Source organism: Misgurnus anguillicaudatus, chromosome 15 (assembly GCF_027580225.2).
Source record: "Misgurnus anguillicaudatus chromosome 15, ASM2758022v2, whole genome shotgun sequence".
NCBI lineage: Eukaryota > Metazoa > Chordata > Actinopteri > Cypriniformes > Cobitidae > Misgurnus > Misgurnus anguillicaudatus.
Window position 1 is genome coordinate 18,306,083 of NC_073351.2, and position 19,301 is coordinate 18,325,383.

The 19,301-nt window shown below is 39.0% G+C and overlaps 1 protein-coding gene across 2 annotated transcripts in view; it reads right to left on the reverse strand.

The window, feature by feature from the left end:
* Window positions 1–14,543, reverse strand: part of yap1 (Yes1 associated transcriptional regulator) — a 31,768-nt gene extending 17,225 nt beyond the window's left edge. For both annotated transcript variants that reach the window (XM_073853522.1, XM_073853521.1), the window contains exons 1-2: window positions 13,923–14,543; window positions 12,627–12,861 (exon numbers count right to left, since the gene is read on the reverse strand). In XM_073853522.1, the coding sequence (XP_073709623.1) occupies window positions 12,627–12,861; window positions 13,923–14,124 (437 nt within the window). In that variant the 5' untranslated portion in view covers window positions 14,125–14,543. The remainder of the gene's footprint in view (window positions 1–12,626; window positions 12,862–13,922) is intronic.
* Between the last annotated feature and the right edge of the window lie 4,758 nt (window positions 14,544–19,301).

The following is a 19,301-nucleotide window of genomic DNA, read 5'->3' on the forward strand; positions in this document are numbered from 1 at the left end:
CAGTCTAAGAAAAAGTGCAGTTTTGGCAAATTACAATCCTTCAATGAGGTCAATAAAATTTGAAATAATGCCATGTATTAAAACTTATATGCATGCTTTTTATTTAATAAGCATACAATTTTCTTGTAAAGCTGCTTTGAAACAATGCATGCTACATTAAAAAAAACACACCATATACATTTTTAAATATATTGAATTCATGGATGAGATCATACTAAACATTCAGCTCAACCTGCCGGTCATACGGGTTTAAGGTGAGCATATAACATAACAATTTTGACATTTTTGGGTGAACTGTCCCTTTAAACTCCAAATCTTAATTTCTTGAAAGAATCAATAGACTTTTTTCGCATTATCTAATCTCACGGCTTCAAACCTGACAATTCCTTCCCTACTTCCTAACCACTGCAAGTAAAAATAAAACTAATACATTTTCATCAAAACATTGCATTTTTATTTCTTGTCAAAGTGCTCCATAACAAAACTTTGTTTAAATTGAAAATGAAAGTACAAATCTTTTGAGGTTGACTACATTACTTAAAGCAACACTTAAGAGTTTTTGTTCTTTGCTCCCCCTACAGGTTAGAAGCGGAATTGTCCATTACCACTATCGTAAATACTGCAGCATAGCTGGCTCTGATTGGATTGTAGGTCTGCCGTAAAGCAAGTTTTTGTAGTTTTCACACGAACTACAGGACCGCGACCCGACGGTTGGAAACTTCGGTTTTGGCCGATAGAGGGCTGCAAAGCGAATGTGAAAGTGCCGTTCACCCTGTTTCGAGTGGATGAACGACTGAAACTATTTTGGAAACGCTATTTTAAGGTAAAAAAACCCTCTTTGGTGTTGCTTTAAAGGAGCCGTATGTAAGATTGTGGCCAAAACTGGTACTGCAATCACACAACTGGTGGCCAATACACAAAATGACAACATAAACATCAGTTGAGGGCTGCAACTTCACTTTTTAAATGACAATATCCTGGCCAGACCACTGTTGTGAGTGATATAAGTATTTGAAATGAAAATGATTTCTTAATGTCTAGTTACATATCAGGGCCATTTTATGATTAATTGATATACATTTCTTACATACTGTTCCTTTAAGAAATAAAAATTCTTTTAATTCATTATTTTTATTATTTTAAAAGTCGATTTTACTATACAATAGTAATATAATAAAATAACAATTTTGACACTTTTGGGTGAACTGTCCTTTAAACTCCAAATCTTAAATCTCCCTAAAAACAACTTATCAACATTCATTTCTTGAAAGGATCAATAGACATTTTAGCATTATCTAATCTTACGGCTTCAAACCTGACAATTCCACCCCTACTTCCTAAACACTGCAAGTAATCTCTTTTCCTTTTAAACAAATAAGATCTTCCAAGGAAATGGATTCGGTGTCCTGAAGGCACAAACATGCAATTTACAAGCAGATTTTGATGACAGTGACGCACATTTGTTTTGTTAGGTCTGCAATCAATGAAAACGTGGCCAACATTCAATGATGTGCTTAAGTTATCAAATCCAATAATGCTCCAAGTAAAAACTATTGTAAAAGTTAAACAACACCAAACGTCTTCTTTCTTCTAAATACTCCAGTGTAACATCAGGACAAAATAGCTGGTAATGCTCCGTACTTTTAATGAACGCTACTTTCACATCTATTTGACAGTGAGAACAGGCTGAAACACTTGGTGTAGAGGCATTTCTAATGACGGCTTTGTCAGGGCTTGTTGCTCGATTAAGATGAAGAGCTAACAGAGGAGAAGGCCTCTCTCTCTCTCTCTCTCTCTCTCTCTCAGCCGAGGGCCTGTACATTCAGGCAGGGTCAGTAGTGGGTCTCCTCCCAGGAGGTTTCTTTCTCTCTCTGCCTGTTTCGACACACTGAAGTGTCAGGCTCTTTAACAATCCGGCGCCAGTTTTACAAAGCTTTCACCTGCTGGACAAAGACGCAGACCAAGCTACGACCCAAAACCCTAAATGCTATTCAGCTGTTTCTTTTTACCCCTGCTCTGCTGTCTTTGCCCATTTAAAAGTGGTTTTGTCACCGCAAACAGATGAGAGCGCCGCGAGATTTGCATGTGCTGATCTTATTCGGGTGTCTCGACTAATGACAGAGCGGTATAAATCGGCAAATATATCTGGCGTCAGTGTCTGCTTGGCCAATTAACAGAAGTGTCCCTCTATTTACCATTAAGCTGTTTTACGAGCCTCATTTGTCATCATTAATTGATTTATTTTATAATATATTGACATTATTCTTGTCACTTTCTCTTCACCAATTAGTCACTCTTCTGCCATTACTACCTTATGAGTAAGAAAAACAAACAGAGAGAGAGAGAAAGAGAGAGAGAGCGAGCGAGACTGACTCAGCACTTCACCCCCTTTTTCACTAAGCTCCCTCTTGTTTATGCTTTACTGATCAAAGGAGCTGCCAAAAACTGCCCCCTCTCCCACCCACCTACCAGTAAGCCACCCTACCCCCAACCCACACACACACTCCAGGAAAACAGGCCAGGCCGCAGCAGACGAGGAACAGGGGGCCTCTTCTGGAGGGTCAAGGGGGAGGGCCAAATGACCGTCAAACAAAGAGAGAAAGGCCACGGAGGAAAAAGAATAAGAGGGGGGAAAACGAGCGCGGAAGCAATTCCTCTGAACTCTATTGGCTGTGTGTTTTCGCTGCGGTCCTGTTACACTTTAGGTCACCCCAATCCTCCCCCGTCCTGTGGTGCTGGAAACTATGACAGGGAGATACGGGGAGGGGGGCATACTGGGAGAGTTAATTTTAATTGGAGCACAGGATGTGGAGTATGAAGATCTCCTATTGGGTTTCAGTAAGGGCAGAGGCTGGCACATTCACACAGGTGGGCTTTATTAGCCCCGGGCGGCCAACCTGAGATGTTATATAGGACTGGAATGGCCAATATGGTGGCCCTATTAGAGAAAATCCCAGTTTCCAAATAAAATTGGAAACGCGGTTCCAAATTTTTATTCAAATGAAATTAATAGCTTGTACTGATTTCCATATGTACTTAAAAGGCAGCAAAGAAACAAACTAAGTTTTGTAACATGTGTTTTTGTGGTCACAATCACACAACCTAGTCTGGGCCAGAGCCCGACCATTGCCTCACTCTTGAGTGTCTGCTCACGTAATGTTCCTTCTGCACTTTCAACACAATCACACTTCAAAAATGAGGCACACTAGCTTCCCTTTACTCAGCGGGAAAGTACCGGGAAAATGGGATGAGAGTCAAAAACCAGCCAACAGTAATAATAAATCCATACATACAGAATTGGACGAATTAATTCGTATTTGTGACCTTGCCTGTGAAAAAAACCCAGCTAAAGTTTTTTAGTAAAGGAAAAGTTTGGTATTTTAAACTTAAAGCCCTGTTTTCAGATTGTTATCGAGTGGTCAGGGGTGTTCACTGATATGCTCACACAAAAATCGCTACAAAAGATGCTTTCCAACAGCTGTTTTAGAATTCGTTGTAAACTTGTGGACCTATTTTTCCAAACGCCTCACACCCGTACATTCTTCTGTTGGGAGCTTGAATAATAGACACTCCAGCCCAGTTGGTGGCGATAATCCGCCTTTGCCAATTGCAAGAATACAAACAACGTTCCCGGCGCGGAGTAATACCGTACCTCACAGCACATCTAATACAAGTCAATGGAGTTGGACAAAAACTACAATAAAACCTGTTGGAAAGCACCTTTCGCAGCGATTTTTGTGTGAGCATATCAGTGAACACCCCTGACCACTCGGTGAGTTTCACGTCTTTGTAAACGAAAGTTTAATGCATTTTAGGAAGGATTGTTCCAGTTCACCTATACAGCCATTATAGAAGTGGGAGGTGATACAACAAACACCCGAAAATTCTCGGGCCAGCATCATATGTCGAGATTTCAGTCAAGGCCGTTCTATTTCACCATGGACGTTCTGAAAGCATGGCTTTACGTGTAAAATACCGAACTTGTCCTTTAAATACAATCATCTTATATAAATGTAAAAAATAACGCTGACATCTTTAATATTGAAATCAAACTTTTATGCTCTAGGCAGACACTTTATCCCAAGTGACTTTACAATGTATACAATTTTTCAGTAAGTGGGAGATCAAACCTTCAACCTTTTGCATCTCTAAAGTAGTGCTCTCGCAACTGTGCTACATAAACACTCAACTTTAAATATAATCGCTGTTGTTAGCTAGGTGAAGTTAATGAATGACTGGTTTCGGGTTGCTAATCAGTGGGGTTTAATAAGGGTGATTACACATTTACACCAACAAACCTATGGCAACAATATCCCACGTCACCGTCACGGCTACAGCTCAGGGGCCATTACAGATCGCCAGGGGCCACCAGCTGAGAGGCATTATTGAAGATTATGGGGCCTGAGATGGAGACAAAAGCATAGACAGGATAGACATCCGCTCAAAGGACCCCTACAAACACCCTCCAGAGTTTTAAACATCATCAGCCAGACAAATACAACCCTCGCTGAACTGCACTGCCTTCTATCCCAAACTAAAGAAAGTGTGTGACTGACAAATAAAGACAAAGAAAGGCCTAGTACCAGGCCTTTGGATTATGGCCAATGGATAGACGGCGAGAGCGGAGGTGGGAATTCTGGCACTCAAATCACATTGAGCCATGACCACACAGCAATCACTCCATGTCAGTGAGAGGCACTAAAGGAGACAGTCCTCTCTATAGAGCTTAACTTCCTGATTTCCTCTCCAGCTGTTATCACCGCTCATGAAATCAGAGAGCCCTCGAGGAGGAGGTTGGTAGGTGGAGACGGGAGGTTAGCGAGCTCACAGCACCGGCCCTGGACCCACCCAAGTGCTCGACATGATTGATGGCCCAATTATCAGGCCTCTGTTTATTGTGCTGCAGTTATTTATAACAGAGCTGGAGGTGCACCGTCGAATACTTCTCGCAGTTTCACTCCACTTTAGCCAGCAGTGTGTGTTTTACACTTCATAACAAATATTTGACCTCAAAATGCAGAGCGTGCGGAATGATCTGCCCTCGACATCGGACAGCTTCATTTAACAGGATTTTTAAAGACTGATGCCAATACTGATATCTAGAGAGCAAGATGACCTTTATTCATATGCAGAATAGAAATCAAAATTAAAGATGCACCGATATATTGCCAATAATCTGTATATGTCAATAAAAGCAAAGTTCCACAGTATCGGCATCAGTATCATTCTGAATATTCAGCTATCGGTATCAGTGGGCTAATGTAATATTGGTGCATCTCTAGTCAAAATAACTGAAAACATATCAAACCAAATAAAACACATCAAATCCTTAAAAAACTGGGAAAGGAAAGTTTCCCTTGACTAAAATGCACGCTGAGCCTCCTTAATTTAAAAAACATCACTGACATATCTTAAAGGAAAACACCACCGTTTTCAATATTCTACTATGTTCCCACCTCAACCTAGACAAACCACTACAAACCCATATTTTTTCAATGCGTGCACCCAATCCCCGTACATGGCGCTGTGAATGTGCTAGCATTTAGCCCAGCCCCATCCACTCCCCAGGATCCAAACAGGGATGAATCCAGAAGCCACCAAACACTAAAGACTGCTACATGAGTAGTTACACCAGTAAGCATGGCGCCACAAAACAAAACGTGGGGATTTTTTAAGCGGATAAAAAATGTGAACTATATTGTTTGGTGGAAGAGCACTCAGTTTCCAGCACTTCAACCTCTGGTGCAGTAATATTAACAGAAGTGTTTGGTGGCACAAAATAAAGCGTGGCAATAAAAAATGAGAACTATATTGTATGGCGGAAGAGCACCTAGCCTGCAGCACCCCGACCTCGGCGCACAGCAACATCACCACTCAAACTTCCGTCAATATTACTGCACCTGAGGTCGAAGTGCTCAAAAAAACTCCAGGTTTTATTTTGTGCCACCATACCTAATCATGTAACTACTCATGTAACAGTCTTTAAATAGGGAAAACATGGAAGTGTTTGATGGCTTCTAAATTCATCCCTGCCTGAATCCCAAGGACCGAATGGGGCCAGGCCAAATGCCAACACACCCACAACACGCCGCACAAAGACTAAATGCACGCACCGAAAAAAGATAAGGATGTATCAATTCGTCTAAGTTGAGGCAAGAACACAGCCAAACACCGAAAAACGGTGGTGCCTTCCTTCAACAGTGCTAACGCACTAATTTTGCTTTTTTGTAAGGCATGTTTGTAAAAAACTATAATATAACAAAGACCTAGTCCTGGATTAATCTAAACCCTGTCTGTGAAACTGCTCCTATATATTGGCCTGCAACGAAGTCACAGACAGGTGACAGATATGAAAAGCTGAATGCTGCTAGTCAGCTCTCCATTTCTCCATCACGGGCGGGCGAGCGAGCGGGCGTGTATCGGTACGGGTGGATGAGTGACTGAGCTTCCGTCAGCAGGACATCATCAGGAGAGATTATTGAGCGACCTGATGACCTCTGGACGGATTTAAGTTCCCCTTTGAAGGAGAGCTCGTATCACAGAGGCCGGTGGACAAAGCAGCAAGTTAACGCAGTTAGTTAGATAGAGGGAGACACACAAGAGGAAACTTTCTCAAAAAGTAAAAAAGTGTTTAAAAAATTTCTTATATCATAAAAGCTCTTCGATTAATAAGTTTCAATTACCAAAAATTGTATTAGCAGTAATTAAAATCATCCTTTCAAAGTGAATTTTTTATGACCATAAAGTAAAAAAAAACATTATGAGGACTCAGAAGGGATTTCATTTCATTTACCAGTAATAAACCACTAACGAAAAAACTAAGAACCTAAACGGCACAAAGCTAAAACTAAATTGCATGAGAAATGAGTGTTTCATTTACCCGTAATAAGCCGCTAACGAAAACCTGCTAACCTAAACAGCAAGAAACTGAAAGTGAGACATTTGACACACATGCTGCGCTGTTTGGGAAATCTAAACAGTATTTTGAGTCTCTGGTCTGAATACATAGGCAGGGGTTCTTCCTGAAGCAGTTTGTTCAACAGTGACAGTAGAAGCATTGATGTCTGGGGCAAAGGTGTTACATCAGGACTGAGTAAACACTGGTCTGGCTAACTCTGCCTTCTATATGTACACACACAGATGACACTTTAACAGGAAAGGGGCTTGTTTGTGCGTGGTCAATAAACCCAAAGCTTGACAAACACACATTTGCTCAGAGTCAATGCTTCACACTGGATGAGCTGAGAAATGAATACACCCTGACCTGGGAAACTAAACATTATAAAAGGGGGCAACTATAATCTAACAAATGATCTAAAAAAAAAATGTAGAGGTGCAAAAGCCTCATTTCTCGTTTCTCAGGTAATTTTTGTACCCCCCACCATATAATTTTAATAAAAGGGAATCAACATAAAAAGTATTAAAACGTATCATAGAACTGCTCTATAAAACCATCAAGTCTTCTGAAAAAAAATTTGTTCCACAAAAAAACAGAATTTTTCTTTTTGGGTGAACTACTCCTTTAAAACAAAAATAAGTAGAAAAAGCCTCTAAAAGGGCCTTGATCATGCATCAAACTAAAGCAAGATTGTGGTCAGGGTTGGTTGGGAGGACGGGCAGCCTCTCCCTGTGATGCCGATTACATTTGCAACAGCAAACTTTCACCCCATTCTCAGTCCTCCACACAAATGTGCTACAAATGGAGTTGGGAAGAGAAGCCTGACCCAGATGGCTTAACCGTTATCCATCAAAGAGGTGGCCAAAAGCAGTACACAACACACTTGCTCCAAACTCACACACATGAGGGTGCAATTTAACACAGCGTGATCAGACCGGGCCTCCTGATGAGCGTGTTAAACCCCAAATAGTGGCGGAAGATGAAGTCAAATTATGATCACATGAATAAATCACATGAACAACGCCACTAATCCTGTCGTGTCTACATTGCTCACGAAACAACGAATCGCTTCGAAATTGAGACAGACGTGAATTTAGCCGATACCTCCTTTCAAAGAGGAGAATAAGGGCAGCAAAGCAAATATTTTCCCAACTGGCTGGAGAAAAATGGAGTTTGAGTGTGTGAGGAAAATCCGAAAGAAAACAGCCCACCCCAGAAGACTGCAGCATAATAACAAAGACCGTCTTAGCTAGTGGTGTGTGTCTGGACATGCAATGCTTCTAGGAGTAGCGCAAATTGCACTACGTACTACTAAAGCTATGACAAAAGGGTGTCCGTGTGTTGTCTCCTAATACACATGGCTTATTAAAAAAAACACATGGCATTTGTTTTCATTGGAACACCTGGGATGTCCTGCAGACGTGTATGTTTGTGCGGCATGTTGCACAATACAAACCACAATAATAAAGTACATTCAGTTAAATGTAAACTAAACTAAACTAAATTATCGGTCAAGGAGGGAGCCTTTACCGTTTTAATCTCCAACCTAAACCAAGAAAATCCCACGGTGGGACTACACAGGAGGAGGAAAATAAAGGCTCCATTTTTGGTTCATGGACCTTGAGGCAACACCGAGTAAGTTGAACCACTTAACACTATACTTCACCACTAACCATCACCAGCAGGTCTTGTGGTCTTCACAAACGCTTGTCCATCAAAGTATCTTTACAGCCTGAATGCATAAATGTGCAACAAAGTTTCGCCTTTAGGAAAGATTCAGTGCGTATATCTGAGACACACCTTTGTGTACTAATTAAAAGCAGCATGTTTTAAAAAGGGTGAAGGGGTGGCGGTGGTTCCCATCAGAGGGTGTAATCCCGGTCAAAGCTGGGGTCCACATCCCTGAGGGCCCTTCTCAGCAAGGGCCGCCCTCCCATGGGCTAAATCCCCCACCGAATCCTGGCTTTAATAAGACAACGGAAACACTGATTAGCCCCTCTATTTGACCACATTCTCTAAATTAGAATCCTTCATTAGTTTATGACCCTGGTCTCAGTGTTAGTGCCCTGTGAACTTAACCCCCCAAAAAACAGGGAGGCGAGAACCAAACAAGATGACCCTCAACCGCCCCGAGCTCCCCCCTCCTTCTGTCCGAGTCCATTATAAATCAAAGCTCACAGTAAACTGTTGGAGAAAAAGGGGAAAAGAAGAGAGGTCAACACATCATGTTGACCTTTTCCCACTTTTCTTTTCCACAAGGTTTATAATGAAAGCAGGAAAACAAGGGCAAAGTAAAAACAGGACATGGAGAGCTAGTGAGGACGCATTGTAAATTAACTGTATATTGGTTGATATTAGAAATCGCCTACTTTTATATTTAAATGTTATTGCAATGAAATTTGATTGAATCATCACAACTGAACTATAAAATGGAAAAATTATGTAAACTTAGTTGGAGAAGCATTAAGCTGAAAGTATATTCCCATTTAAAACTAAACGTCATTTTAAAAACTAAACGTACATTGTAAAAATACATTACGCATGCGCGTACAGGAGCATGTAGGACATGAGATCAGCACACGTGTTGAGTCAAATGACCTATGCTTTGCAAGATTGTGATCAGTGTTGGGGAAACTTACTTTTAAAAGTAATGCATTACAATATTAAGTTACTCCCAAAAAAGTAACTAAATGCGTTACTTAGTTACTTTTCATGCAAAGTAATACATGCGTTACTTTTGCGTTACTTTTTCTTACTTGGCTAAGGCTGGGATGACATAGAAGTTCTGCATTTAGAAATTGCATATTTTCGTCACAAAAATGTCAAGCTCTGGCCTTCCATCTCTGTTTTCCGACTCAAACTGTTCCTCAAACGTGACTACATTCAGTTTAATTCTGTACATTAATTTTTTTAGAATTAATTAAACTGAAAAGTAACTCGCTTTACTTTTAAAAAAAAGTAACTAATATATAAATGTTTAACATTTAGAAAGTAATGCGTTACTTTACTCGTTACTTTAGAAAAGTAATATTATTACGTAATGCACGTTACTTGTAATGCATTAACCCAACACTGGCTGTGATCAGACTATGCCAGAATTGGACTGTGCACGTACGCTCGCATATGCATAAAAACAGACTATACTCAGAATTTAATAAACGCAGTATCTTAAGTAGCACAAACACAGTCATGTAGGCCGCCACTCTTATGTTTGTACTTGTGCATGCCTGCCAACTAAACATGCGCATGACATTACCGCTTTCACACATTTACGTTTTTGTAATTTACACAGCAATGATAGCAGCGATAACAAACCCCAAAATTTCACTGTAAACAAACAGCCAAAACCCCAAAAAGTTTCCAGTTTTTGGTTAAAAACGTCATCTAAATGGCCCCTTAGTTTATGCCAGAATTTGTATACTTACACATCCATTGTAGAAAGATAAACCAGTTTTCAACCCTATATCTCATTTTATTATGAAAGAAGAATTTTTTTTGCCAAATACACAAAACACACACACAGCAAAACTATAATCACACAGTATGCAAATCTACCACCAACATCTGGAAGCTTTACAGAAATAGTTCCCTATAATCCAGGGCTTTGAGGCGATGCTAAAACCATTTTCAAATCACTGGTTGTTGCAGACTGATTATGACTTCTGATAGCTTTATGTTTTCCTGCAATTTTCATCCTTGCTAACAAACGTATCATGGGACATCACAGTCCCGAGCTAATGCTAAGCTAAATCTAGAAGGACAAAAAGGTTACAGTGTAACCATTCATGGCTAAAATCTAACTAGCGTTAATGAGACAAAACCGTAACACTGTGTTCATTTCAAGTCTCTCAGTCTTGTTTGTTTGTCTATATTTGACTGGGTCACATGAGTGTCACTGGATGAACAAAGCGCCCCCTCTCTCCTCTGCACACGATCTACTTTATCTCCACTGACACAGCCTCACCGCAGATTCACAAACTGCGCTTTCATTCACACAAAAACGGAAATCAAGCTGCTGGTCTGATTTCCCTCGGCTGTGCGACTCACATGAAGCACCAATGCTTATCGGACGGACATCATATTACATTCAGCTCATGTGAGAGTTGTGCACATGCAGGAGAGGAAGAACTGTAGTGGTCATCTGAAAGTAATGTGAGCTTGTGAAGGGTTTCAAACGGGTTGGCTCAGAGCCCTCTTTTGAAGAGGCTCTGAATATAAATAGGGGTGTGATTCTATTTTCCAGCACAAGATCCCTGCAGACACCAGCGAATCCACATTCAATCGGCACTTTTGATGTCCAAAGTACACAGACTGTTACCATGAATCAGATACCAACTTTGCCAAATAAACACATGTATAAACAAACAAAAGTAAGAAGGAGATGTTGAAATAACCAAAATGGCATCTGATGGGGTCAAAGCAACATGAATCAGTCAATATGAAAATTAGGAAATGGTTATCAAACCAAATCAACATCCTGTGGGAACGTTATCCACAAACAAAGCTGGGGTCAACAACAAAAAAGATTAATAAATGAGCCTCCCGTTTCTTCAAAACCCCAAACAAAGAGAAGTTAAAAGGAGGGGGGTTCTGCAGACAAGTGAAGTCTTGGACTCTCTGACTTTTATTTGTGCATTTGAGCACTGGTATAGACAGGGCAAAGATCAAACAGTGCCCACACACAGACAACTTAGTAAAGTAGGAGTGGGATGTCTTATTTGCCCAATAAGTACTTTCATAATGGATGAGAATGGCCTAATATTGTTATAGCAAAGGGAACTAGCTGCCTAGTTTGGAGCTAAATCTTTACGATTAGTTTGTCCGCAGTGTTATATTAGCAGTTACAACATTTCCAAAACATTAGCCCTGAACTTGTGAGCCGACTACACAAGTGGCATTTCCCCCCTCTTGTCCCTCTTCCCCTTTTGCACAATTCCTGGAGATCTGGTCCAAATGAAGCAGATGTTCTCCAGATGTTCGTCCTTTAAACATCTGGTTTTAAAAGCTCTTCATTTTATCACAGTAAATTGGAGACTAATCATGTTTGTCTAGAACCGACTGGTCAGAGGGTCACACATTCAGACATCCCAAAACTTTTATATGCAAAAAGAACAGTATCAATTCAGTCTTGATATAGCAGATATCACATAAATGAGAACCTAAATATAACATGTCAAAAGGACGGAATGTACTTCTTGAAGTTTCGTTTGCCACTTTAACTCTAATGGGCTCAACTTGTGTCTCAGATTTAGTCCTGTGTTAGAACTGCGGCCAGGCAGATGAGTTTAGCAGGCCGGCCCGTCTTCCACTTATTCTACGCTGCTACACTGGGCCTTTGTTCCCCTCTGAAACCCAATCCGCAGAAGCACTAAATACCCACACACACACACGCACACACACAAAGAAGAAAACTTTGGCACACGGGGTAACACACTGTAGTAAAGGATCTATAAACCAGCTGGAGAAAAGTTCCTTATTGGGAGTTTTCCCTGATCAAAAAAGGATTACCGCCCTCAATAAAGAGTTTGTATAATTTACAATAAAAGCACAGATGGCGCAATCTATTACTTCTATTAACTCTAAGAATGTATTTTTGTTGTAATTAAGTCTTTTTTAACGTGCTGGTAGTATTGGATACCCATAACAAATATTGTGAATGATCAAGGGTACTCATTTTATAAACATTAAACAGAACAGGTATATAAATACACATCAAATCAGAACTCACTTCAGGAAGTATCTCTGACCGGAGGGGGTTTTGGCCATCTCCCAACCTGGGGGCAGTGGCACATCATCTGGTATCTCATAAGAGGACTGGCGGAGGTGCTGAGGTTGGGTGTTTGGTTGACCCAGGCTGCTCAATGTGCCCGGGGAAACTGCACTCAGCTGCAAGTTGGCTGGGGAGGAGTGTGCCCGGACATGATGGGGTGTGAGGGTACCAGCAGTACCTCCATCTGTGCTGGCTTGTGAGGGTTACAGAATTAACATTATTAAAAAATAATAGGAAAAAAGCAAGTTACTACAGGGGTAGGCTCAAAACACACACTATTGTGTAAAAGTCACATATCTACCAACTATGCACATGCACCACAAACGTGAACCCAAATATGTCTGCACACATGTGCGTGAACACACAAAAACACAGTGTACTAGAGGGGCTAGTGAGAGTCATATTTTCCATGTTGTTGAAAGGAAAGTTTGAGCACATGTGAACTAGGACAACAACAAAAATGATTTCCAACACGAATAAAATGACAGAACACTGAAACTTGTAATAGTAACAAGAAGACCTTTTTACTCAGTGTCCCTGCTGTCCTCTTTAATCAAAGTTAAGTTTCGCTTTTGATAGATTTATCAGCTCCTTTTACAATAACAAAAGGTTAAGAAACGGATGTGGCCTTCACAGCAGACTTAAGGAGGAGCTGTGTAGGAAACGGGCTGTCCTAGGGCAACTCGGCAAACTCAACCTCCTCCTGTACCAATGGAGTTCATATCTGCGCATGCGCAAGATGTGAATCCAAGATCGAGAAAAACCTAATGATTCGTGTAACGTTTGTTGTTAAAAACGACTTAGTACTAGCTGTCCCGTTTATCTAAATTCTCCTCATGTGTTAAAGTAGCCGATTTCTATTTCTCAATTCAACTTTATTTACCTGAAACGTACTGGAAAGTGTTGGAAACTAACTTTCGGTGTATAAATCGGACGTGATTTATAAACTATAACATAGTTACACAGTTAGGAATGTGTGAGAAAAATATTTAAAACGCAAAAATCTGTTTTGTTTTTAACAAAAAGTTTAAATTAGTTAAAGGAACAAAATGTGCACTGCAGAGGATGATGTCACGCTCCATCTAGTACACTGCTGGCCTCGCGACGACTCCTAGTATAATCAACGAAGCTTGACTTGCAGCGTAAGTTACAAGTTTTTCTAAAAAACTCGCGTGAAGCTATGCAGCTGGCCCAGTCGCTTGGTTGCAATGTCAGGCACAGGAAAAGTTTGTGGTTTTTGTGGGGGTGGTCTTACTTGTCTGGAGTGGGACTTTGGCTCTGGTGGTTTGAAGAAGGAGTCTGGCAGCTTTCTCATCCTCATAGGCAGAGAAGGAGGGACGATGGTGTTTTTCGGGTTCATCACAGCGTTAAAAAGAGCTTCCAGATCGGTCTCAGAGTCTCCCCGAACATGGACGATCTGATGGCCGACTGGAGGGTTGTGCTGGCTCGGGTCCATTGCTCCAAATAAAATGTACTGTAATCTGCAGGAATTCTATTCTTCGTTTTGTCCGACGTGTTAACAGTCGAGCGCGACCATAAAACGTCAAAAAGTTAAATCCAAACAGCCAAACCCCTTTCTATGTCCGTCCACTTTATTAATTATCCAAGCCTTGCGAAAAAAAGCAGGGAGCGCTGTTTTTCTGCTCCTGAGAACACCCCAATAAATCTGGAAACGCGCATATCTACTCAACTTTGTCCTTTAAACTTCTTCTGAAGTGTCTGAACTCTTTAAGCGGTGTCCGTCTGATTTTTACAAAAGTTTACGGGTCCTCTAAGGTAGACATTGGTAGTGACTGTACTGCGCATTGAAAATCACAGCCCCCTCACTAACCTAACTAACTTTTTTTTCTCTCCTAACTTCTGAAAGTTTGGGCAGGACATCTAACTTTATGAGTCATGTGACCGCTGAGTCAGAGAGGGAGGGGCTTCAGCGAAAGGCATTGAGCAACAAGCTTTCCTTGTGGGGTTTATAGCTTATAGCAGTATAAAAAAATATTTTACTCCGCCCCACAGATCTTTTATTTTTTGTAACAGTCAGTAATTAAGTAAGTTTACAAATATATATTTATTAACCATTCTGTTTATTTCAGGCTTTTGCATTATTATTTTGAAATATATAAAGCCAGGTATTTAAAATGTATTACTAAATAGGCCAATCCCTTATCAGCACCCTTGATATACTGACTTTTCTTTCATAATAAAGTAGTCAGGCATGACAGTAAGTTTTGTGTTTTTTGGGGGGATGTCACTATTTTTCATTCATATTTAGGCTGTCCCACTCTCTATGGATTAAATCCCATTATACAAAAATACACCAGTGAAGTTCAAGCACTCAGTTCTTTATGAATAAAGAAATAAATTGTCTTTCATTCTGTACAAAACCGAAGAAAAGTAGTTCCATGCAGTTCCCATAATTGTTATGCAAATGAGCTTTCCCGGTCCATTGAGAAATCATTTTGTCAAGACTGAGCCCAACTCTTTTCCCATACATATAACATTGAGTGACTGATTATAAACCCTTTTTAATCCCCTGGGGGAACTGTAAGGGCGTGATGAATGGATTAAAAAAGTTACTTTGTACTTTTCCCTTTTAATCAGCCAACCAATATCCAGCCCTATCATGAACTGTCTCTACAGGCCATATATAATTAACCACAATATAGTTTCTGTCAATGCCCTGTAATTTAGATACTGCTCTGAATTTTATCAATATTAAACTTTACTTATCATATAATAAATGTACAATGCCATATTTTCATTACTTTTCTTAAGTTCACCACGTAGGTTAAAACATCCTTTTTACTTTATCATACTATTGTATCATCACTGCATTACATCGTAACCTGGCAGGATTTTATGGCATACTTTACTATAAAACACAATTTTTTAGGACCAATTTATCTCTAAATATAATAAAAATGCTGTCTTGATTTAGGAAACAGTGCATTTGAGATCATTAAAAAGTTATAAATATTCCAAAATGATTAGGGCAGTATTTGAGTTTTTCTGGGGGGTGGGGGCTGCCCTGCCCAACCCTGGGGGAGACCACCCACTTAGCTATCCCACTGGTAACTCGATCATTTTGTCAACATGTCCCAACATCTTTGAGCCTGTGACAATTGTTGACATCAGTGTTACACGAGAAACGGAAGTGCTGAAAAACAATTGCCTGCCAGTGTTATTATAATTGTTTAAAAACAATGTTTTTTAAAAACAATTATTAGGCTACATTTCATCCATAAGATGGAAGAATCTTGTACATTTTTACAACTATAAATTAGCAAAAAAAATATATGTTTTCACAATTTGAAACATTTGTGCGCCACTATGATCCAATGGCTCTTTTTGAAGGTCTAATTAGATTCTAATGTCTAGATATTCAATTCTAATATTTGCATCCTTAAGCATAAAAAAGTTTAGTATGATTAAGTAATGAAATTGAAATCAATATTGTGACTAACAACAACAATTTATTTTCACATGTCTTTCATGCAGACTACAAGGACTTCATAATTACATTTCATTTTGATCACTTATTAAAATCACATATTAATGTGTTTATTTTGTGTTAATTTTTAAAATGTAATATAACTATAACTTTATATAAAATAATGTTTTAAATATAAGATGATTACACATTAAAGCAACAATCTCTTTCATCAGCTCCTAAGCTTTCTTTGTCATCATTGTTGTAATGTTAAATTGCTAAATGTGGAAGTCTCTACAGTTTGCCATCACCAGTCTGCATGAATACAACTGCTAGTTTATCGCTTAATCCCCAGTCTGCTGAAAGTGTGATGGTTTAATTGCAATGTTTTGTTGCATAACAAGAATCTGTCAAGTGCTGACTGACTGGTGACGGATCCAGTTATAAAGAAGACAAGAAAACTGCCACGCCCTTTCCTTTGTGTCTATTCACTTCAGACTAGTGTGAAAAAGTGACTTTATAATTTTAACTGAGCTCATATGCCAGCAATATCCTTAATAAACTAAAGAGAGTCTTAGGGTCATAAAAGAAGGTAATTTTTTGCTCCAGAGTAGTCTGTAGAAGTAATTTTAAGATTTTAAGTACCAGGAACCACGCCCAACTAGAGCAATGTTTTTATGTTTAATGTAGTCGACCCTTTAATAACACTAGAATAAACATAACTTTCAATAAAATGAAAGCACGAAATATGGATATGTGATATTAAATAATAACAAAAAATATAGTCACTAAGTTTTAATTGCAGCAATTTGTGCACTTTACCAAGTTTGATAACAGAATAATACAAGACGATGGCATTAATACAAAGCATAAAAATCCAATAAGCCTCCCACTGTCAAGTGGAAATTTAGGTGAGAAACAACCCTTCAGTACAGATGCACAATGACTCTAAAACCTGTTCAGCAAGTGTGTTCTTGCAATACATTTCAATCCGTCAGATTTCAAAGAGGGAAGGCAATCACTGCCAAATTCTTCAAAGGTGTAGAGACCTCCTCCACCCGCTGCAACAAGCCAAGGCAAGCTGACCGGAGAAGATACTGAACCCTTCCCAGAAATTAACTGTGCTGAACGCAGGCAAATCTTTAACCAGTCATGAGCATGAAGTTATTGTTTTGTTTCCTTTCTTTTGCATGAACAGTTAGGTAAACATTGTCGTGTATTCATGTTAATAATTGAATTCAATTAATACAGCAACCCAGCAAGAAAGACAAAAGAAAGGGTGACGGAACATGTTTTTGTTTTGCTGTTGCTACTAAATCAACAATTGTACATTGAAATTATGTTTATAAGATATGAATATTAAAGGTGCAGTGTGTAATTTTTAGAAGGATCTCTTGACAGGAATGCAAAATAATATACAGAACTATATTATCAATATAAAGACCTTTCATAATGATACCTTAGAATGAGACGTTTTTATCTACATACCCAGAGGGTCCCTTTACATGGAAGTCGCCATTTTGTGCCGCCATGTTTTTTCAGAAGCTTTTAACGGACAAACCTTTTTACTAAGTTATCTTCAACAGTGATATGCTTGTCCTGTGGCGGCTACCGTAGCTAAGCATTTCAAAAGCAAAGCTGTAAACTGAGTTGTTGGTTGCAATTTGCAATCTCACCACTAGATGCCACTAAAATATATACACTGCACCTTTAAGTAAATGTCTTTATATTGTTTTGGCATTTTGGAAAAGCCCAAGTAAGTATTTTGCACCCTGTTAAAATGTGTTATTGACTGTTTTAACAACAGATATATTAAATAGCTTACGGTACTGTTTTAATATTGAAATGCGACAGATACTCAAGTTGATCAATATAAGGATTTTGACTAATCGATATTAGATAGTCACAATTACTTTATTCACCAAGTTATTTTGAGCAGACTGAAACAAAATGATGCGCTCTATTAGTTTTCCACCATCCCTACAAATGGAAAGCAGCTGCAACCACCTACTTCTCTATACTTTGCTGTGCACTTCAGTTAGCATCGAGTCTATTGAGAGTTTTCACATAGTGCTAGGATGTTGACTATAAAGCTCAGTCTTGGTTTCATCTGATCACAAAATCACATTGCAAATGGGCCATTATGATGCTTCTTGAGCTAGACACAATGCACATTTTCCAATGTCATACACAGTGTGCATTGTTATGCACAGCATTTTACTCATTTAGCTATGAACTCCACATTTTCATAAACAGCAATAAAATAAACAGCATTTGCAATATTTGACCATTTGATACCTTTTTAAATTATTTAAAGGTGCAGTGTGTAAAATTTAAGAAGCATCTAGTTGTGAGATTGCAAATTGCAACCAACGGCTCAGTCCACTACTCACCCCTCGCTTTTGAAACGCATAGAGAAGCTTCAGTAGCCGCCACCGGACAAAAAAAAAGGAAAAAAGTTTGTCCATTAAGGACTTCTAGAAACATGGTGGCACAAAATGACGACTTCCATGTAAGGGGACCCTCGTATGTACATAAAAATGGCATATTCTAAGGTAATAAAAACATAACTGTTCAAAAAGGTATTTATACACCCCTGATAATATAGTTTTGTATATTATTTTGCATTTCTGTCAAGAGAGCCTTTAAAAAATTACACACTGCACCTTTAATGAAGCTTTCACATCTTTGAAATTTTGACAATAGTACCATTATAGCACAATTCAACCACTCATACATTGTTTGGTGATTTTTTTACAATTTAAAAAATGTGATTTAGCTCACATTATTCTTTAAAAGTGTTATTTGAAAAGTTTTTCACAGCTTGGGTCCATTTTGTCAATGAAGCAAAAAAGATAAAACATATATATAAATGAAATTGATATAAATGAACAATTTTAAGACACTTTCATCCAAGATTTAAATTGAAAGTTCTTTGGGTTCGATCTCCACAATGCTACCATTGTTCTATTATACATTTTTAAATATATAACATTTTATAAGCATTTCCACTTATGGTGTTAGACTTCGTTCTTAGGCTTTTTGGATTTAGTATACGTTAATTTAAATACGTTCCTCAGACAGATATACAAAGTCATTGTTATCTAAACAGGAAAGGGTTACGTGACATAATCTGATGTGAGCAGTTTTAGCAGTTATAGGGTGGTGACGTGATAGGAGCAGCAGGTCACAGAACAGTTGAGTTT